This window comes from Spermophilus citellus, assembly GCF_964194105.1.
Source record: "Spermophilus citellus genome assembly, chromosome: 10".
NCBI lineage: Eukaryota > Metazoa > Chordata > Mammalia > Rodentia > Sciuridae > Spermophilus > Spermophilus citellus.
Window position 1 is genome coordinate 69242888 of NC_138197.1, and position 18919 is coordinate 69261806.

General features: G+C 35.6%; 1 protein-coding gene across 6 annotated transcripts in view; it reads left to right on the forward strand.

The window, feature by feature from the left end:
- Positions 1-18919, forward strand: part of SPATS2 (spermatogenesis associated serine rich 2) — a 111791-nt gene that overhangs the window by 48240 nt on the left and 44632 nt on the right. For 4 of the 6 annotated variants that reach the window (XM_081311508.1, XM_081311510.1, XM_081311506.1 and 1 more), the window contains exon 2: positions 11769-12034. The exons of 1 other annotated variant lie outside the window; for it this stretch is intronic. In XM_081311508.1, the coding sequence (XP_081167634.1) occupies positions 12010-12034 (25 nt within the window). In that variant the 5' untranslated portion in view covers positions 11769-12009. Of the gene's footprint in view, positions 1-3890; positions 3961-11768; positions 12035-18919 lie in introns of those variants that run through there. One more of the 6 variants, XM_081311509.1, reaches the window with a different exon arrangement.

The following is an 18919-nucleotide window of genomic DNA, read 5'->3' on the forward strand; positions in this document are numbered from 1 at the left end:
ATTTGGAATTACCCGTTTTTTTTTTTTTTCAGTTAATAATGTAGTTGTAGTATGTTAGTGTTTATTAGTTCTTATTGACACATTTCTTGGACCCATTGATTGAATTTCTGATTTGAAATGATTATTATTTAAGTTAAAATGAGAGCTTTCAGTTTCGATTTAAATTTACTAGGCAAGGATCTTTTTTAAAAAGGTGTTAAGCCATGCATGGTGGTGCACCTAACTCAGGAGGCTGAGGCAGGTCCAATGTCAAAATCTAAAGAGATTGACTCAAAGTCCTTCTTCCTCTAGTTTCCTATTCTTTCAGTTTCCATTCCCCCCAAAATCAGTACTATACTAGTTTTTGATTCCTTCTAATATTTATGTATGTGCAGGCCAATGCAAAAACATTTTTTCCTTTATTATGTTCATTTAACAATACTATCTTACTATTTCAATATTTAAAGAACTTCTCTTTTTAAAAATATTTACATATTATTTGTGTTAGCTTTCCGTTACTATGACAGAAACCTGAGACAATCAGTGTATAAAAAGGGAAGCTTTATTTTTGCTCACAGTTGCAGCCCATATTCAGTTGGCTTCATTGCTTTTGAGACACTCGGTGGCACAATACAGAATGGTAGTAACATGTGGCAGAGGAAAGCTGCTCACCTCATGGTAGCTGAGAACCAGAGAGACAGAAAGTGGCCAGGACCCAATATAACCCTCAAGGGCATACCCCCTAATAACCTGACTTCCTTCCACTAGGCCCCACTTCTTAAAGATTCCATCTCCCAGTAGTGTAAGGCCGAGGACCAAGCCTTGAATACATGGGCCTTTGGGGGTATATTGCAGATCCATACTGTGACAGTCTCATTGTTTAGATAAATTGTAATTTATTAAACTAGTGTTTTATTGATGGACAATTATTATCTTTTGCTCTTATAAATAATATTACATAGATTGGTTCACTCATTTGCAAATATGCTTGTAAGGTAAATTCCTAAAAATTGCCTTACTGAGTCAATTAATATATACTTTTTTTTTTAATATTGGGGGCTGAACTGAGGGGTGTTTAACCACCAAGCTACATCCCCAGCCCTTTTTATGTTTTATTTTGAGAAGGGTCTTGCTGAGTTGCTTAGGGCCTTCCTAAGTTGCTGAGGATGGTTTTGAACTCTCCATCCTCTTGCCTCAGCCTTCCTAGCCTCTGGGATTATAGACATGCACCACTATGCTTAGCAATATATACATTTTTAATTTTGATAACTTCATTCTAGTTGTCCCACATGTATTGAACAAATTTACATTCTTATTAGGTGCAGGGTCATGTGTACCTGTTGTCCCAGCTACTCAGGGGGCTGAGACAGGAGAATCACAGGACTCCTAAAGTTTGAGACCAGCCTGGACAATACAATGAAACCCTCCATATAAAAAAATTTTTTTTTTAAAATTTTACATTCCTGCTTAGATATGAGAGGATCTTTTTCTGTAGCCTTACTACCAGTGTATATGATCATCATTTTGGATATTTGCCATTCTGAAGAGGGGAAAAAGGTATTTTAATGGTCGCAATTTGCATAAAATAGGTTAGATTTAATATTTTTGCTATTCTGGGAATTGAACCCAGGAGCACTCTACCACTGAACTACATTCTCAGCCCTTTTTATCTTTTATTTTGAGATAGATTCTTGCTAAGTTGCCTAAGTTAACCTCAAACTTGAGTTCCTCCTGCTTCAGTCTCCTAAGTTGCTGGAATTATAGGTGTACATCACTGTACCCGGCCATAATATTAAAAAAAAAAAAAAGGAATTTAAAAAAATCAACTAGTATTTCAGGGCTTATAATATCAATAAAAAGCAGTCCTTTTTGGATTTGGGGTTGTAGCTTAGTGGTAGAGCACTTGCCTGGCACATGTGAGGCACTGGGTTCAATCCTCAGCATCACATAAAAATAAATAAATAAAGGTATTATGTCCATCTACAACTTAAAGGTAGGGGGTCAGATCTTGCCTCTTGCCCAACCTCCCCAACTTCCTATTCTGGCTAGTTTCTATGGGTCACATAGCTTTTGATATTAGCTTTCATATTTCTGAATAAAATGATTATACTGATATCTTAATCTTTTCAATTTTAGACATTTTTTGGAAAATGAAGATTTATTTTGCTTTCATTTTCTACCCTCTTTATTCTCCCTTGTCCTCTGATTCTGTTGATAGGTAGATTTTGTAACACTCTCTATTTTAAATTTAAAATAACCAGAAATACCTTTGTGTACAACCCAGTTAGGTCTTTGTTAGTGTGTCAGGTCCTTATACTTGCCGATGTGAAAAGTTCATGCACTCCAATGCTGGAAAATTATACCTTCTTTGTCCTTAGAGTACTTCAGAGCATTTTGATTTAGATGATAGTATATCATCTAAATAAATGGAATTGGCATTCTAAAGCTCTGACAGTACTTGTAATTATGAAGTATTCCTAGTAACACATGGTCTTGGTAGTATTATTTTTTTGTAATTCTGGAACCTTTTAGTTTTATAGAATAATCTTTAATTACAGTTAATATCAGCCAGTGTTTATTGAGTGATTGTCAATATGTGGCACACATTGTTCTATGCTACATCTGTATGAACTCATTTAATCATGTAATAACCCTGTGAGGAAGATGCTAGCACTAGTTGCATTTTATAGATGAAGAAACTGAGACATAGAAGCTAGGTATCTTGCTTTAAGTCAGTTGCCAGGAAATGGTGGAACTAGAGTGGAAACCTAGGTAGTTTCCCTCCAGAACTATCACTTATTCATTCAGTTGCACTGAGTCTATAATATGATGTACTAATCCTCATCAGAGTATGTGCTTTGGTTTGATTTTCCACTAGTGATGATGGATTTATACCAGTTCATCCATATTTAACATTTCTCATCCCTTTTTCTTTTATTCCCCTTCAAATCTACATATTCTTGGAAATATTTTAAGTACTTTTTAAATTTTTCTAATTGTGGTAGAACTTCCTAATACTGTTTATTTATTTATTTTTTTTAAAGAAAGAGGGGAGGGAGGGAGGGAGGGAGGGAGGGAGAGAGAGAGAGAGAGAGAGAGAGAGAGAGAGAGAGAATTTATTTATTTATTTATTTTAGTTCTCGGGGGACACAACATCTTTGTATGTGGTGGTGAGGATCGAACCCGGGCCGCACACATGCCAGGCGAGCGCGCTACCGCTTGAGCCACATCCCCAGCCCCCCATAATACTAAGTTTATCATCTTTATCATTTTAAAATATATAGTTCAGTAGGGTTTTTAATAGATTCACATGGTTGTGCCACAGATCTTCACTGTTTTTATCTTGCAAAACTGAAACCCTACACCCACTAAATAGCATCCCATTTAATTCTTAACCTCTACCCCCTGGTGTCAGTCATTCTGTTTTCTATTTTTTATGAGTTTTACTATTTTACATACCTAATGTAAGAAAAATCATGCAATATTTGTTTTTTTGTTGCTGACTTATTTCACTTATTTTTTTTATAATCTTGTTTTAAAGACTGAAAAATATTCCAGTGTATGCAAATGCCACATTTTGTTTCTTCATTTGTCCATTGATGGACATTGAGTTGCTTCTACCTCTTGGCTATTGTGAATAATGCTACAGTGAACCCATGTGAGCAAATATCTTTTTGATATTCTGCTTTCATTTCTTCTATATGTATACCCAGAGGTGGAATTGCTGGATCATAGGATAGTTCTATTTTTAATTTCTTGAAAATATTCCAAACCCTACACCCACTAAATAGCATCCCATTTAATTCTTAACCACTGTTCTGTGGTTCTACCATTTTTACATTCTCAACAACTCGAGTTTTAAAATTTTCCACATTTTCACCCACACTTATTTTCTTTTAGGTGCTGGTGATTGAACCCAGGACCTTGTGCATTCCAAGCATGCACTCTACCACTAAGCTACACCATCAGTTCCTACCCATGGTTAATTAATTTTCTTTCTTTCTTTCTTGTGCTGAGTATCAATCCCAGGGCCTTGTACATGCTAGGCAGGTGTTCTATCATTGAGCCACACCTCCAGCACCCCTTCTTGTAGCAGCTATTCTAATGGGTGTTAACTGATATCTCATTGTGGGTTTAATTTGCATTCTTTTGATGACTATGGTATTGAGTATTTTTTATATGCTTGTTGGTCATCAGTATATCTTCTCTGGAGAAATATCTATTCAAGTCCTTTATCTACTTTAAAATGGGTTTCTTGGGGGTTTGTTATAGTTGTTGAGTTTTAAGAGTACTTTATATAATCGGGATATTAACCTTTTATCAGATACATGATTTGCAAGTATTTTCTTCAATTAATTGTCTTTTCATTGTATTTTTTCCTTTGACACACATAGTTTTTAAGTTTGAAGTAGTCCCATTTTATCTATTTTTGCTTTGTTTGCATGTGCTTTTAGTATCATATCCAAGAAATCATTGCCAAATCCAATTTCGTGAGATTTTCCCCTTATATTTTCTTCTAGGAGTTTTACAGTTTTAGGTCTTATATTTGGCTGTTTGGTCTACCATCATCATCGTCATCATCATCATTGTCGCCATCATTTTGTAGTACTGGGAAAGGAGCCCAAGGCCTCAGGCATGCTGGGCAAGGGTTTTACTACTGAACTACATCACAGTTCTCTATGTTAATTTATATTTTAATTAATTAATTAATAGCTTAATTTTGTTATTTTTGAATTTTTCAAATTTATTTATTTATAAATACACGCCAACAGTGGAATGCATTACAAGCCTTATTACACATATAGAGCAGAATTTTTCCTATCTTTGTATATAAAGTATGTTCACACCAATTTATGCCATTATACATGTACTCTTTTTTTTTGCATTATAATTCTTAATACATATACCACAATTTTTTTAATCTTTATTTTTATATGGTGCTGAGGATCGAACCTAGTGTCTCACACATGGTAGGCGAGCGCTCTACCTCCAAGCCACAACCCCAGCCCCTATACTACAATTTTTCATATCTCTCTTTGTATATAAGGTATGTTGGCACCAAATTCAAGTCTTCATACATGATTTTTGTATAATGATGACCATCACATTCCACCATCCTTGCTAATCCCTTTCCCCTTCCTTTCCCTCCTACTTATCTTCCCTATCTAGAATTAATCTAATCCTCCCATGCTTTCCCTCCCTACCCCACTTGAGTCACCCCCTTATATCATTTGTTTTTTTGGGATTGGCTAACTTTACTTAAGTATTATCTTCTCCAACGCCATCCATTTACCTGCAAATGCCATGATTTTGTTCTTTTTAGTGCTGAGTAATATTCCATTGTGTATAAATGCCACATTTTTATATTTATATTTTAATTAATTAATTAAAAATTGCTTTTTTTTGTTGTTTTTGTGCTGGGGATTGAACCCAGGGGTGCTTGACTACTGAGATACATCCCCAGCCTTTTTAAATATTTTATTTTGCGATAGGGTCTTATTAAGTTGCTTAGGGCCTCACTAAATTGCTGAGGCTGGCCTTGAACTTGCAATCCATTGTCTCAACTTCCTGAATTGCTGGGATTATAGGCATGGTCCACCATCCCAGCTCAAGTTAATTTCTTTTTAATTGTAGATGGACACAATATCTTTATTTTATTAATTAATTAATTAATTTATTTATTTTCTATGTGGTGCTAAGGATCAAACCCAGGGCCTCACACATGCTAGGCAAGAGTTCTACTACGGAGCTAGAACCTCAGCCCTCAGATTAATTTTTTTATTTTTTTTTTTATTTTTTTTTTATTTTTTATTTTTTTAAAGAGAGAGTGATAGAGGGAGAGAGAGAGACAGAGAGAATTTTTCAATATTTATTTTTTAGTTATCGGCGGACACAACATCGTTGTTTGTATGTGGTGCTGAGGATCGAACTCGGGCCGCACGCATGCCAGACAAGTGCGCCACCGCTTGAGCCACATCCCCAGCCCTCAGATTAATTTTTATATATAGATTAGAGTAGGGTCCAAGTTCAGGCATATGTTCAGTTTTCTTGGAACTATTTGTGTTGAAGAGATGATTCTTTCCCCATTAAATGGTGTTGGTACCCTGTTGAAGATCTTTTGGCCATGTTTACAACGATTTATTTCCAAACTTTTTATTTTGTTTCATTGGTCTAGATATCTATATTTATGCTAATACCATAAATACCAGTTTTGATAACTATGGTTTTATAATATGTTTTGAAATCAGGAAATGTGAGGTCTCTACCTTCATTCTTTTTCATGATTACTTTGGCTGTTGGGGGTTTATTACTGAAATTTGGAAAAAATATGCATAATAGTCACTTAATTTGTGACTATTTAAGCCACATCCCCTGACCTTTTATATATTTTATTTAGTAAAGACAACTTTTTTTTTATAGAGAATTTTTTTTTTAATATTTATTTTTTAGTTCTCAGCGGACACAACATCTTTGTTTGTATGTGGTGCTGAGGATTGAACCCGGGCCGCACGCATGCCAGGCGAGCGCGCTACCGCTTGAGCCACATCCCCAGCCCCTAGTAAGGACAACTTTGACTAAATATAACTTGTTATTTTTTGTTGCTTATTTATAGAATTAAAATTATAGCTATCCTTGTAGGTTTAAAGTGGTATCCTATTTTGGTTTTGATTTGCATTTCCCTAATGACTATTATATCAAGCATCTTTTCAGGTATCTATTGGCCATTTATACATTTTCACTGTCTAATCATATCACTACCCACTTTAAAATTGGGTGATTTGTCTTTTTCATTTTATTTGTTATATTTATGTTTTGGTGATATGGGGATTGAACCCAGGGCCTCATGCAAACACTACCACTGAGCTACATTTCTCTATTTGTCTTTTTAATCTTGAATCCTAAGAGTATTTTGTATATTCTATATATTCTGGATACAAGTACCTTATCTAATGTATGATTTGCATATATTTTTCTCCCTCTATTCTGTTGGCTTTTTTTTCTTTGTACCAGGGATTGAACCCAGGGTTGCTTAACCACTAAGCCACATCCCCTGACCTTTTATATATTTTATTTAGTGACAGGGTCTTGCTAAGTTGTTTAGGACTTCAGTAAGTTGCTGAGGCTGGCTTTAAACTCACAATCCTTCTGCCTCAGCCTCCTGAGCTGCTGAGATTACAGGTGTGTACCTCCACACCCAGCCTCTTTTTACCTTCTTGATGCTGTCCTTTGATGCACAGAAGTTTTTAATTTTGGGGGGGGGGGTGGTGGTGAGTACCAGGGATTGAACTCAGGGGCACTTGGCCTCTGAGCCACATCCCTAGCCCTATTTTGTATTTTATTTAGAGACAGGGTCTCACTGAGTTGCTTAGTGCCTTGCCATTGGCTGAGGCTGGCTTTGAACTCTTGATCCTCCTGTCTCAACCTTCTAAGCCACTGGGATTATTAGGTGTGTGTCACTGTGCCCAGCTAAAGGGTTTTAATTTTGATGAAATCCAATTAATCTATTTTTCTTTTGTTGCTTGTATTTTAGGCATATCTAATGAACTATTGCTTCATCAATGGTTATAAAGATTTGTCCCCCCCCTTTTTTTTCTAAGCATTTTATATAGTTTTAGCTTTTACATTTGGTTCTTTGATTAATTTTAAGATGATTAGGAAATTTAAAAATTGTGCTTAAATACATATGATATAAATTTACCATCTAGGCCAGATGTGGTAGCATTCCCCTATGGTCCCAGATACTCGGGAGGTTGAAGCAGGAGGATCATCTGAGCCTAGGAGTTTCGGACCAGGCTGAATGAGACATAATAAGACTATCTATTTAAAAAAATTTTATTTTGCCATCTTAACTATTTTTAGATGTATAGTTCAGTTGTATTGATGCACAGTTATATTGTTGTACAGCTGTCACCACCTTTCATGTCCAGAGTTCTTTTATCTTGCAAAACTGAAACTTGATACCCATTAAGCAATAATTCTCCTTTTCCTGTCAACCCCCAGCCACTACCATTTGATTCTACTTTTTGTTTTTATGAATTTGACTGGGTTAGTCAAATCTCATGTAAGTAGAATCTTAGAGCATTTGTTTTTCTGTGAATGGCTTATTTCACTTATTATAATGTCCTTTAAATTTATCTATCTTGTAACGTACATAGAATTTCTTTTCTTTTTTTTTTTTAATTAGTAGTTGTAGATGGATAGCATGTCTTTATTTATTTAGTTTTTTATGTGGTGCTACGGATAGAACCCAGTGCCTCACACACGCTAGGCAAGTGCTCTGCCACTGAGCTACAGCCCCAGACCAGAATTTCTTTTCTTTAAAGGGCTAATGGCTGACTGAGTGCCATGGTGCACGCCTGTAATCCCAGCAGCTCAGGATACTGAGCCAGGAGGATCGCAAGTTCAAAGCCAACCTTAGCAAAAGCAAGGGCCTAAGCAACTCAATGAGACCCTGTCTTAAATAAAACACAAAATAAGGCTGGAGATGTGGTTCAGTGGTTAAGTGCCTCTGAGTTCAGTCCCTAGTACTCCCCAAAAAGGTTGAATGGCTGGATGTGGTGGTGGTGTGTGTGTAATCCCAGCAACTTGGGAGGCTGAGGCAGGAGGGTCTCTAGTTCAAAGCCAGCCTCAGCAACTTAGTGAGACCCTGTCTCAAAATTAAAAGGACTGAGGCTGTGGCTTAGTGGTTAAATACCTCTGGGTTCAACTCCTGGTACCAAAAAAAAAAAAAAAAAAAAAAAGTTGAATAATATTTTATTATGTGTATGTACCACATTTTGTTTATCCATCGTCAGTAGACATTTAGATTGCTTCCACCATTTGGTCATTGTGACTAATGTATAATGAACATGGGTATGCAAATAACTCTTTGAGAATCTTTCATTTGTTTTGCATTTTGAGATAATTCTTTATATTATAAATAAATATAAAATTGTTTTGCAAATTGAGGTAATTCTTATATGTGATAATGCACATTCTAAAGTATGGGAAGTCTTAATTTTTAACAACTCCAGTTTTTCCATTTTTTTTCCTTTTATAGATTTTATGGTTTGTGTTTTGAAGTGTGTTGTTGATGATGTTTTTTTTCTTCAGTGCATTTTCTAGGAATATTACAGTTGGATCTATGATCCATTTTGAGCCAAATTTTGTATATGGATTAAGGTAAAGGTCTAAGTTCATTTTTATTCATTAAGACATCTAGTTGAAAAGACTTCTTTCCCCACTGAAATGGGGAAAAATCATTTGAACCGGGATCTGGGGATGCAGCTTAGTGCTTGCCTAGCATACCAGATGTTCTGGGTTCGCTCCCCAGCACTGTGAAAACCAGAAGGCTTTTTGTGTGTGTGTGTGGGGGGGGGTTTCATGACTTTCCTCACCTTGGTGAAACTATTTTTCCTACTGACTTGAGGGTGTGTGTTGCAAGATCCTCTGATCTTGTTCTTATCCCAGATTCAGTGGTTTCTTGTGAAAAACTATAGAGAGAGTAATTTTTGAAAAAAGTTTGAAGACAAGAAGATATTCCATGTCAATATCTAGGGGAACACTATTCCTGGAAGAGGGAAAGCTTTAAGGACCCCAGGGTATAAATATATCTAGAGTATAAAAGGGATGATAAAGGGGTTAGTATGGCTTCAGTGAATTATCTCAGTTCAGGGAAGGGTAGTAGGACAGGGGATCAAAAAGGTAAGGGAAAATGGAGGCAGAGAGGTACATTTGATAAGACCATTAAGGACATTCTAAGGACTTTGGCTTTTAATTTTAATGAAATGAGCCTTGAGCAGCAGAGTTGCTTATAATCTGTCTTATAATTTTAAAACCCACTATAGTGAAATAGAAGCCAAAGGTGGCAGAAGACTCAGGATGCCAGTTAGGAGGCTATTATCATTCTGATTCAGTAGTGCAGGTGAGTGATGATTGTGACTTAGGGGTAGTAGCAGTGAAGGTGAGAAGTGGTCTAGTTCTGGGTGTGTTAAGGTAGAACACAACATTTCTTCTGATGAACTGGAGGTGATTGGGAGCAAACGGATTCAGGTCTTTTTTATTTTAAGGGAATTTTCCTACATATTGTCTGTGAATCCTCTTCCATTACCTTTATTGAGTCATAATTTTTGAGTTCTTATGTTAGATTTGAGTTATCCTTATATTGGATCATTTTTGTGTGTGTGCTTTAACATTATCTTCTAATTGCTTTAATCTCTCTTTTTTCTCTTTTTTCTGCTCTTTTTCATTCTATTCATTCTATTTCATCTGTTGCTTAGCATTTCTGCCTTTTTATTAGATCTATAATCAGTGGTGTTTTTCAGTTTTTCTTTAACTTTGCAATTTACTTTCTTTTTGTTCAGTATATAATGTTTATTTTCTAGTTTATATGAGTTCTATGATCCTAATTATTCTTTCTATACCCAGAAATTTTTGAGAAGGATCTTTAAAATGTTTAGTAATATGGGGGCTGGAGTTGTAGCTCAGTGGTAGAGTATTTGCCTAGCACGTGTGAGGCAATAGGTTCGATCCTCAGCACCATATAAAAGTAAATAAATGATATAATTATTTTCATCTAAAACTAAAAAAAATTTAAAATGTTTAGTAAGCCGAGTGCAGTGGCTTATAAGATCCTATAATCCCAGTGGATTGAGAGGCTGAGGCAGGAGGAGCGATAGTTCAAAGCCAGCGTCAGCAAAAGTGATGTGCTAAAAAACTCAGTGAGACTCTGTCTGTAAATAAAATACAAAATAGGGGGCCTGGGGTTGTGGCTCACCTAGCACGTGCAAGGCCCTGGGTTCGATTCCCAGTACCAAATAAAAATAAATAAAATAAAGGTATTGTGTCAACTACAACTAAAAAATAAATACTAAAAAATATTAAAATATACACAAAATAGGGCTGGGGATGTGGCTCAGTGGTTGAGTGCTCCTGAATTCAATCCCTTGATAAAGGGTTGGGGTACCCCCCACCCCAAAAAAAGTTTTAGTAATAAGGAAAAATAAATTTTATATTTTTACACCTTAGAGAAGCTTCCTCCAGTATTGACTAATCACATTTTTTTTTTTAAAGAGAGAGAGAGAGAGAGAGAGAATTTTTTAATATTTATTTTTTAGTTTTCGGTGGATACAACATCTTGTTATGTGGTGCTGAGGATCGAACCCGGGCCACACACATTCCAGGTGAGCGCGCTACCGCTTGAGCCACATCCCCAGCCCGACTAATCATATTTTGATGTCTTGATTTTCCATATTAAAATCGTTTTGCACTTTCCCCAACTTGCACCATCCAATATTTAAGCTGAGAAACCTGAGAAGCTAAATTCTAGGGAAAGAGAAAAGTCCCTTGATTTGGATAGGAAGATCAGGTGGTAAGATCTTAGGGAGTGATAAAAGGCAATATTTTAGTTTGTGAAGCAGTGATGAGGATGAAATATTTGAGGTAGATACAAAAGAAGATAAAGAAAATATGGGCTGGGGCTGTAGCTCAGCGGCAGAGCACTTGCCTAGCATGTGTAAAGCACTGGGTTCCATCCTTAGCACCACATAAAAATAAAGCAAATAAAATAAAGGCATTCTGTCTATCTACAACCATTTAAAAAAAATTAAAAAAAATAAAACATGCTTTCTAAACTAATATGATCTGATTCAAAGACTGTTTTCTTGAGAAAAATAGTGCTTTTCAACATGTACATTCTTTAGAGAGCACTTAAAAAATAGTAGAGAAAAATAAAACCTGTGGACATTGCTTGGAAATTTCACATAGACATTACTCTAATGGTAAATGTGTTTTTGTATTTTTCCCTTTAGAATCTCTCTGGAAAAAGAGCCATGACTATCTGCAATGATACTTCCTGACAAGAAGTTGATGCAACCGAAGGAAAGGCGATTAACAGCTAGTGAACAGAATTTCATACAACCAAGATTTTTGTGTTTATCGCTTCTAATTCTAGTCTTCTGTTGCCCACTCTAAAATCAGAGATAATCTCAGAGCCTAGACAAGGCAAAAAAATACTTTTCATCTATAGTTTTTGAAATCAAAGAGACTGCAATGTCTAGGAAACAAAGCCAGAAGGGTAAGATTTCATGTGAGCATAAGTTGTTAAAAGAATTGTAGTGGGTTAGAGATATAGCCCAGTGGCAGAGAACTTGCCTAGCATGTGTAAGGACCTGGATTTGATCTCCAGTACCACATTAAAAAAAAAAAAAAAAGGAAAGAAAGTAGTTGTGGAGCAGTGATCCCCGTTTATATGTATGTATTTAAAAACTATTCTTTTAATAATGTGTTTCAAATGATTTTGCAAAGTATTTGTGGATATTAGGTTATAGTAGTTTTGTGTATTACTAGTCTGAGAATTAATTTGTGTAGCAATTGCTTTTCTATTCATGCACACTTAGCAAATTGTAATAAACTTTCAGGAAAGCCAAATGCAACCTGATGGTGCGTATTTGGAGAGTGAACATATGTTAGGGAGATATGGTAGGAGATGACTTCCTGCAAGACATTCTGTATTCTCAAAGAAAGGAAATGGAATGAGAGTAAATGCTTCCAGTTTTTGTTTCCTTCTTTACTTTTCCTTCCAGGATTGCTACTCTAGCTTCTCTAGCCTTCTTTTATTTTAAATTAAAATAAAAGATGCAAAGAGTAAGGAAGTATCAAAAGTAGTTATAATGAAGAGAAGGACAACAAAGGCTCTTTTCAACTTTCCTAGAGAAGCTGCAAAAATTGAAAAGGACAAATTCAGCAATAGTGCTACATCTATTGTACATAACTGGAATATATTCATTAAAAGAATGACTGTAGGGCGGGGATGTGGCTCACATCAGTGGTACAGTGCTTGTCTAGCATGTGCGAGACCCTGAGTTCGATTCTCAGCACCACATAAAAATGAATAAATAAAGATATTGTACCCAACTTGAACCAAAAATAAATAAAATTAAAAAAAAGAATGACCACATAGGTATCTTTACCTCCCTGCAATTGATTAATTAACTAACTAATTATTGATACTGAACCCAGGAGTACTATACCACTGAGCTACATCCCCAATCCTTTTTTATTTTTAATTTTGAGACAGTATATCACTAAGTTGCTGAGGCTGACCTTGAACTTGTGATCTTCCTGCCTCAGCCTCCTGCATTAGAATTTTCAATTTAAAGTTAATGTTCTTTATTGTGGGTTTTTTCTTTTCTTTTCTTTTTTTTTTTGGTATGTTGTTGTTGTGTGTTTTGTTTGTTGTTGTGGTTGTTCTAAGGAATGAACCCAGAGGTGCTTTACCTCTAGGCTATATCCCCAGCACTTTTTATTTTGAGACAGGATCTAGCTAAGTTGCTTAGAACCTTGCTAAATGGCCTTGAACTTGCCATCCTCCTGCCTCAGCTTGCTGAGTCTCTGGGATTATAGGTATGCACCACTACACCTGGCTCAGTGTTCTTTAATTCCAAACAAAACTTCATAGATTTAGATCCCACGTGTTAAATATGAAGGAAATTCATTTTGACTTGGCAATTTAAAAACCTCCTTATAAGAAAATAATATACTATGCTGGGCATAGTGGTGCACTCTTCTCAGCAGCTTGGGAGGCTGAGGCAGGAGGATCGCAAGTTCAAAGCCAGCCTCAGCAACTTACCAAGGCCTTGAACAACTTAGGGAGACCTTGTTTCAAAATAAACAAACAAACAAACAAATAAATAAAACTGGCTGGGGAAGTGACTTAGTGGTTAAGCACCACTGTGTTTAATCCCTGGTACCAAGAAAAAAGAAAATAATATAAATAATATATTAGAATCGCTTATGGTTTTAAAAGCCTTAGTTTCATTATATAGTAAATCTTTAAAAAAAAAAAAAAATCTGAGCTCAAAGAAAGGCACGACATGGTAGCACACACCTATAATCCCAGTGGCTCTGGAGGCTAAGTTAGGAGAATAGTGAGTTTAAAACTAGCCTCAGCAATTCAGCAAGGCTTGAAGCAACTCAGCAAGACCCTGTATCTAAATAAAATATGTAAAAGGGGTAGAGATGTGGCTCAGTGTTTAAGCATCCCTGGTTCAGTCCCTGGTACCAAAAAAAAAAAAAAAAAGAATGAGCTCAAAGGAATGGTCAGATTATTAAAGAAGCTGGACTATTCCATGGAATGAAATTTATTTATTTATATAATATCTTTATTATTTATTTATTTTTATGTGGTGCTGAGGATTGAATCCAGGGCCTCACCCATGCAAAGCAAGTGCTCTACCACTCAGCCACAACCCCAGCCCTAGAATGAGATTCATAATCTGAAGAAAAAAAAAAATATATATATATATGTATATTTTATTGTTGTATATGGACAGCATACCTTTATTTTAGGTATGCTTTATTTTATTTTATTTGTTTATTTTTATGTGGTGCTAAGGATTGAACCCAGGGCATCACACATGCCAGGCAAGTGCTTTGCCACTGTGCCATAGCCCCAGCCCTGAAAAAAAATTTGTTTTTTAATTCTTTTAAATACTCGACAGCAGAATGCATTACAATTCTTATTACACATATAGAGTATAGTTTGTCATATCTTTGTATATAGAGTATGTTTATGCCAATTCACGCCTTTATACATGTATTTTGTTGTTGTTTTTTTGCATTGCAATTCTTATTACACATATATATCAAAATTTTTCATATCTCTGTTTGTATATAAAGTATGTTGACACCCAATTCGAGACTTCATACATGTACTTTGGCTGAAAAATTTTTTCTAATCCAAGTTTGTTTCTTTTTAGTCAACATGATCCAGTTTGGTATTTTTTTCCTCAGTTTTGCTTGAAATGTTAAACATCTGTTTTCATCCTGCAAATAAGAAATACTACAATAAAAATAAGATTCTGGATTTAAAAATCAAATAACTTCATGTAAAAAGTTTTACATTTGTTTTTTCCTTAAAAACTTAACTTTAATAGATTGCTTTGACCTTTTAAAAACTAGAGTCTTTACTTCATGTCTGTGTTTTGCCAGAGCTTTGAAAAACTATCATTGCTTTTTGTGATTGGTATCTGCTATAAAATGAATTTACATTTTAAATTATATAATAGGCATTAGTGCTTAACCAGTTTTGGTTGAACTTAGCCTAGATTTATATTTAGTTAGAAACAACATGAAGTTTATCTGTTGTTAGGACTTTCTCTGAAACAAATCTATACATATAGTTGATTTGCAGAACATGAACAAAGTACAAAGTATAAAAGTTTATGTCAGGGGCTGGGATTGTGGCTCAGCAGTAGAGTGCTCACCTAGCATGGGTGGAACCTGGGTTCGATCCTCAGAACCACATAAAAATAAAGGCATTGTGTTTAAAAAAAAAAAAAGTTTATATCAGTTAAAATTTTCATTGCTTCGTGTTTTATTGGTTCAAATAATTTATAATGATTCTATAATTATATAGTAGTGTATTAAAAAGGTGCCATGCTAGTTGTTCTCTGGTAGCATCTTATTTACAGCCTCATCTTGTAATTATTTTTGTTTTTACTCAACCACAGACCATGTTTCTATCTTATCCTTTTGTCAGTAATACTTGTAAATTCTTTATTTCATGAAATATTTAGTGGAGTTACCCTTGAATGGCCAAAGTCAGTTTCAGTTACAACTGTTTATTGCTGCAAGCCTTTCAGCTAACACCCAGATCAGTAGTTCTTGGTGTCTGGTCCTGTACTAATTCTTTCTGTAAAATGGAATAGTGCATATGGAAATGAAAAATGTTTAGAAACTCTTTTAGCCAGGAATGGTGGCACACTCCTATAATCTTAACAACTTGGGAGGCTGAGGCAGGAGGATTGCAAGTTCAAAGCCAGCTTCAGCAAAATTGAAGCACTAAGCAACTCAGTGAGATAATATTTCTAAATAAAATATAAAATAGGGCTGGGGATGTGGCTCAATGGTTGAGTAGTGCTCCCAAGTTCAATCCCCAGTACCAAAGAGGGAAAAAAAAAAAAAAGGACTAGGAATGTAGCTCAGTGGTAAGTACCCTTGGGTTCAGCCTCTAGGACCTCAAAAGGAAAAAGAAAAGGTTGTAGAATTTGCCCATATACAGTTTTATTATTTTTAAAAACATTTTTTAGTTGTAGTTGGACACAATACCTTTATTTTTTATTTATTTATTTTTATGTGGTGCTGAGGATTGAACACAGGGCTTCTCACGTGCTAGGCGAGTATTCTACCACTGAGCCACAACCCCAGCCCCTACCCTACTGTTGTATTATTATTATTATTTTTTTTTTTGAGAGAGAGAGGAGAGAGAGAGAGAGGTGAGAGAGAGGAGAGAGAGAGAGAGAGAATTTTTAATATTTATTTTTAGTTATCGGCAGACACAACATCTTTGTTTGTATGTGGTGCTGAGGATCGAACCCGGGCCGCACGCATGCCAGGCGAGCGCGCTACCGCTTGAACCACATCCCCAGCCCCAGTTGTATTATTTTTAGTAAATTTTTGTGGTTGTGTAGCCTTCAAAGCAATATATGTATTTTATATATATATATATATATATATTTGAGTGCTAGGGATCAAACCCAGGGCCTTGTACTCTGCCACGGAGCTATATCCCCAGCCCTACTATAATTCTATTTTCAAACACTTTCTTCATACCTCCTAAGTTTTCTCTTAACCTGTTTGTGACTAATTTCTGTTCCCTATTCCAACTCCAGGTAAACATTGATCTTCTTTTTGTCTCTTTAGTTTTGTCTTTTCTAAAAATTTCACATACTCAGATTAATACAATATAGTTTTAAAATACTTTTTTAGTTGTAGATGGACACAGCACCTCCATCCATCCATCTATCTATCTATCTATCTATTTGGTGCTGAGATTGAACCCAGTGCCTCACACATGCTTGGTTTTTTTTTTTTTTAATATTTATTTTTTAGTTGTAGGTAGACATAGAATCTTTATTTCATTTTTATGTGGTGCTGAGAATCAAACACAGTGCCTCACATGTACTAAGCGAGCATTCTGCCACTGAGCCACAACCTCAGCCCCCACAATATAATTTTTATGTCTGGCTTCTTTCATTTAGTGTAATGTTTTCAAGGTTTGTGCTTTCTCCCAGTGGTTTAAATTGAAGGACGTTTCTGACATTATCTCAAGACAAGATTAATTTATTTAGTGATTGATTGACTGGGGATTAAACTCAGGGTCACTCTACTATTGAGCTACTACATTACCAGCCCCCTTTCAGGTTTTGAGAAAAGGTCTTGCTAAATTGCAAGTCTTGCTAAACTTCTGATCTTCCTGTCTGCTGGGATGACACTATGCCCCACTGGGGAAAAATTTTGAAATAAGATATAAAAACTACTAACCATAAAGGAGAGGAAAAGAATTAATGTCAGACCTGGGCATGATGGTTTATGACTGTAATTCCAGCAACTCAGGAAGCTGAGACAGGAGGATTGCAAGTTTGGGGCCAGCAATTAGCAAGACCCTTACTTTTCAAAATAAAGGACAGGGGAGTTGGGTGTATGGCTTAGGGAGAAGTGGCCTTTGGATTCCAGTACCACAAAAAAATAAAAAAAATAATTAAAAAATAATGTCAGTACATTATTACCATTGAAATTAAAAACTGTTCATCAAAAGGCACAATTAAAGAGCGAAAAAGCAAGTTACAGAATGGTAGACGAAACTTGAGTCATATTACAGAACAACTACAAATCAATGAGGAAAAAAGTTCCCCATTATTTATTTTTGAGAGAGAGAGAGAGAGAGAGAGAGAGAGAGAGAGAGAATGAATATCTTTTTTGTAGATGGCTTTATTTTTATGAGAGAGAGAGAGAATATGAATATCTTTTTTGTAGATGGCTTTATTTTTATGTAGTGCTGAGAATTGAACCCGGGTCCTGCCCTTGCTAGGGGAGCGCTCTCCCGCTGAGCTACAATCCCAGCCCCGACAGTTCCCCTTTTCTTTTTTCTTTTTTTTTTTTAATTTTTTTAGTTGTACATGGACATAATACCTTTGTTTTTATTTATTTATTGTTATGTGGTGCTGAGGATCGAACCCCGTGCCTCACACATGCTAGGCAAGCGCTCTACCACTGAGCCACAGCCCAGCCCCAGCCCCAACAGTTCCCCTTTTAAAAACTGGACAAAAGTAGGTTTTGTCAGGAAACAATGTCCAGATGTCTAATAACATATATAAAGGTGCTCATTCTCATTTAGAAATGACTGAAATCGAAACTATAATGTGATACTATTACTCTCAAAGAGTATTGAATAAAATTTAAAAGATTAACAATACTAAGATTATGTGGAACAACAAACTCTGAAACACTGCTAGTGAGCATCTACACTGGTGTGACTTCTTTGAAAAACTGTTTGACATTGTGCAGTAAATTTGAAGGATACGCACATAATAGTTCTGTTCTTATATTAAACAGAAACTTATTTCCAGGTATACCAGAACACTTTTACAACAATATTCGAAACAACATTGTTTGTTTTAGCCAAAAACTGGAAGCAACCCAACTGTCTATCACTAGCAGAATAGATAAATAATGGCATAATCATACAATGAAATATTATTCAGCGATGAAGGTGAACAAGCCACATTAACCTGTAAGAATCAACAAATACAGTGTTGAGAAAATAAGCCACATACTAAAAATGAAATGAATATAAAATTGTTTTATAAATAAAGGTAAAACTAAGTTGTAGCATTTAGAGAGATGTTCTTAAGTGGTGTCAAATATAAAGAAAGGAAGTGAAAGTCTGGAAATGGTTACCTTTGGCATATAGGAGGAGGTGATGATTGAGAAGGGGCAAGATTTCAGGGGTGCTAGCAGTGTTTTAGTTCTTGACCTGATTAATAGATTAGATTAGGGCTGGGGATGTGGCTCAAGCGGTAGCGTGCTCGCCTGGCATGCGTGCGGCCCGGGTTCGATTCTCCAGCACCACATACAAACAAAGATGTTGTGTCCGCCAATAACTAATAAATAAATAAAT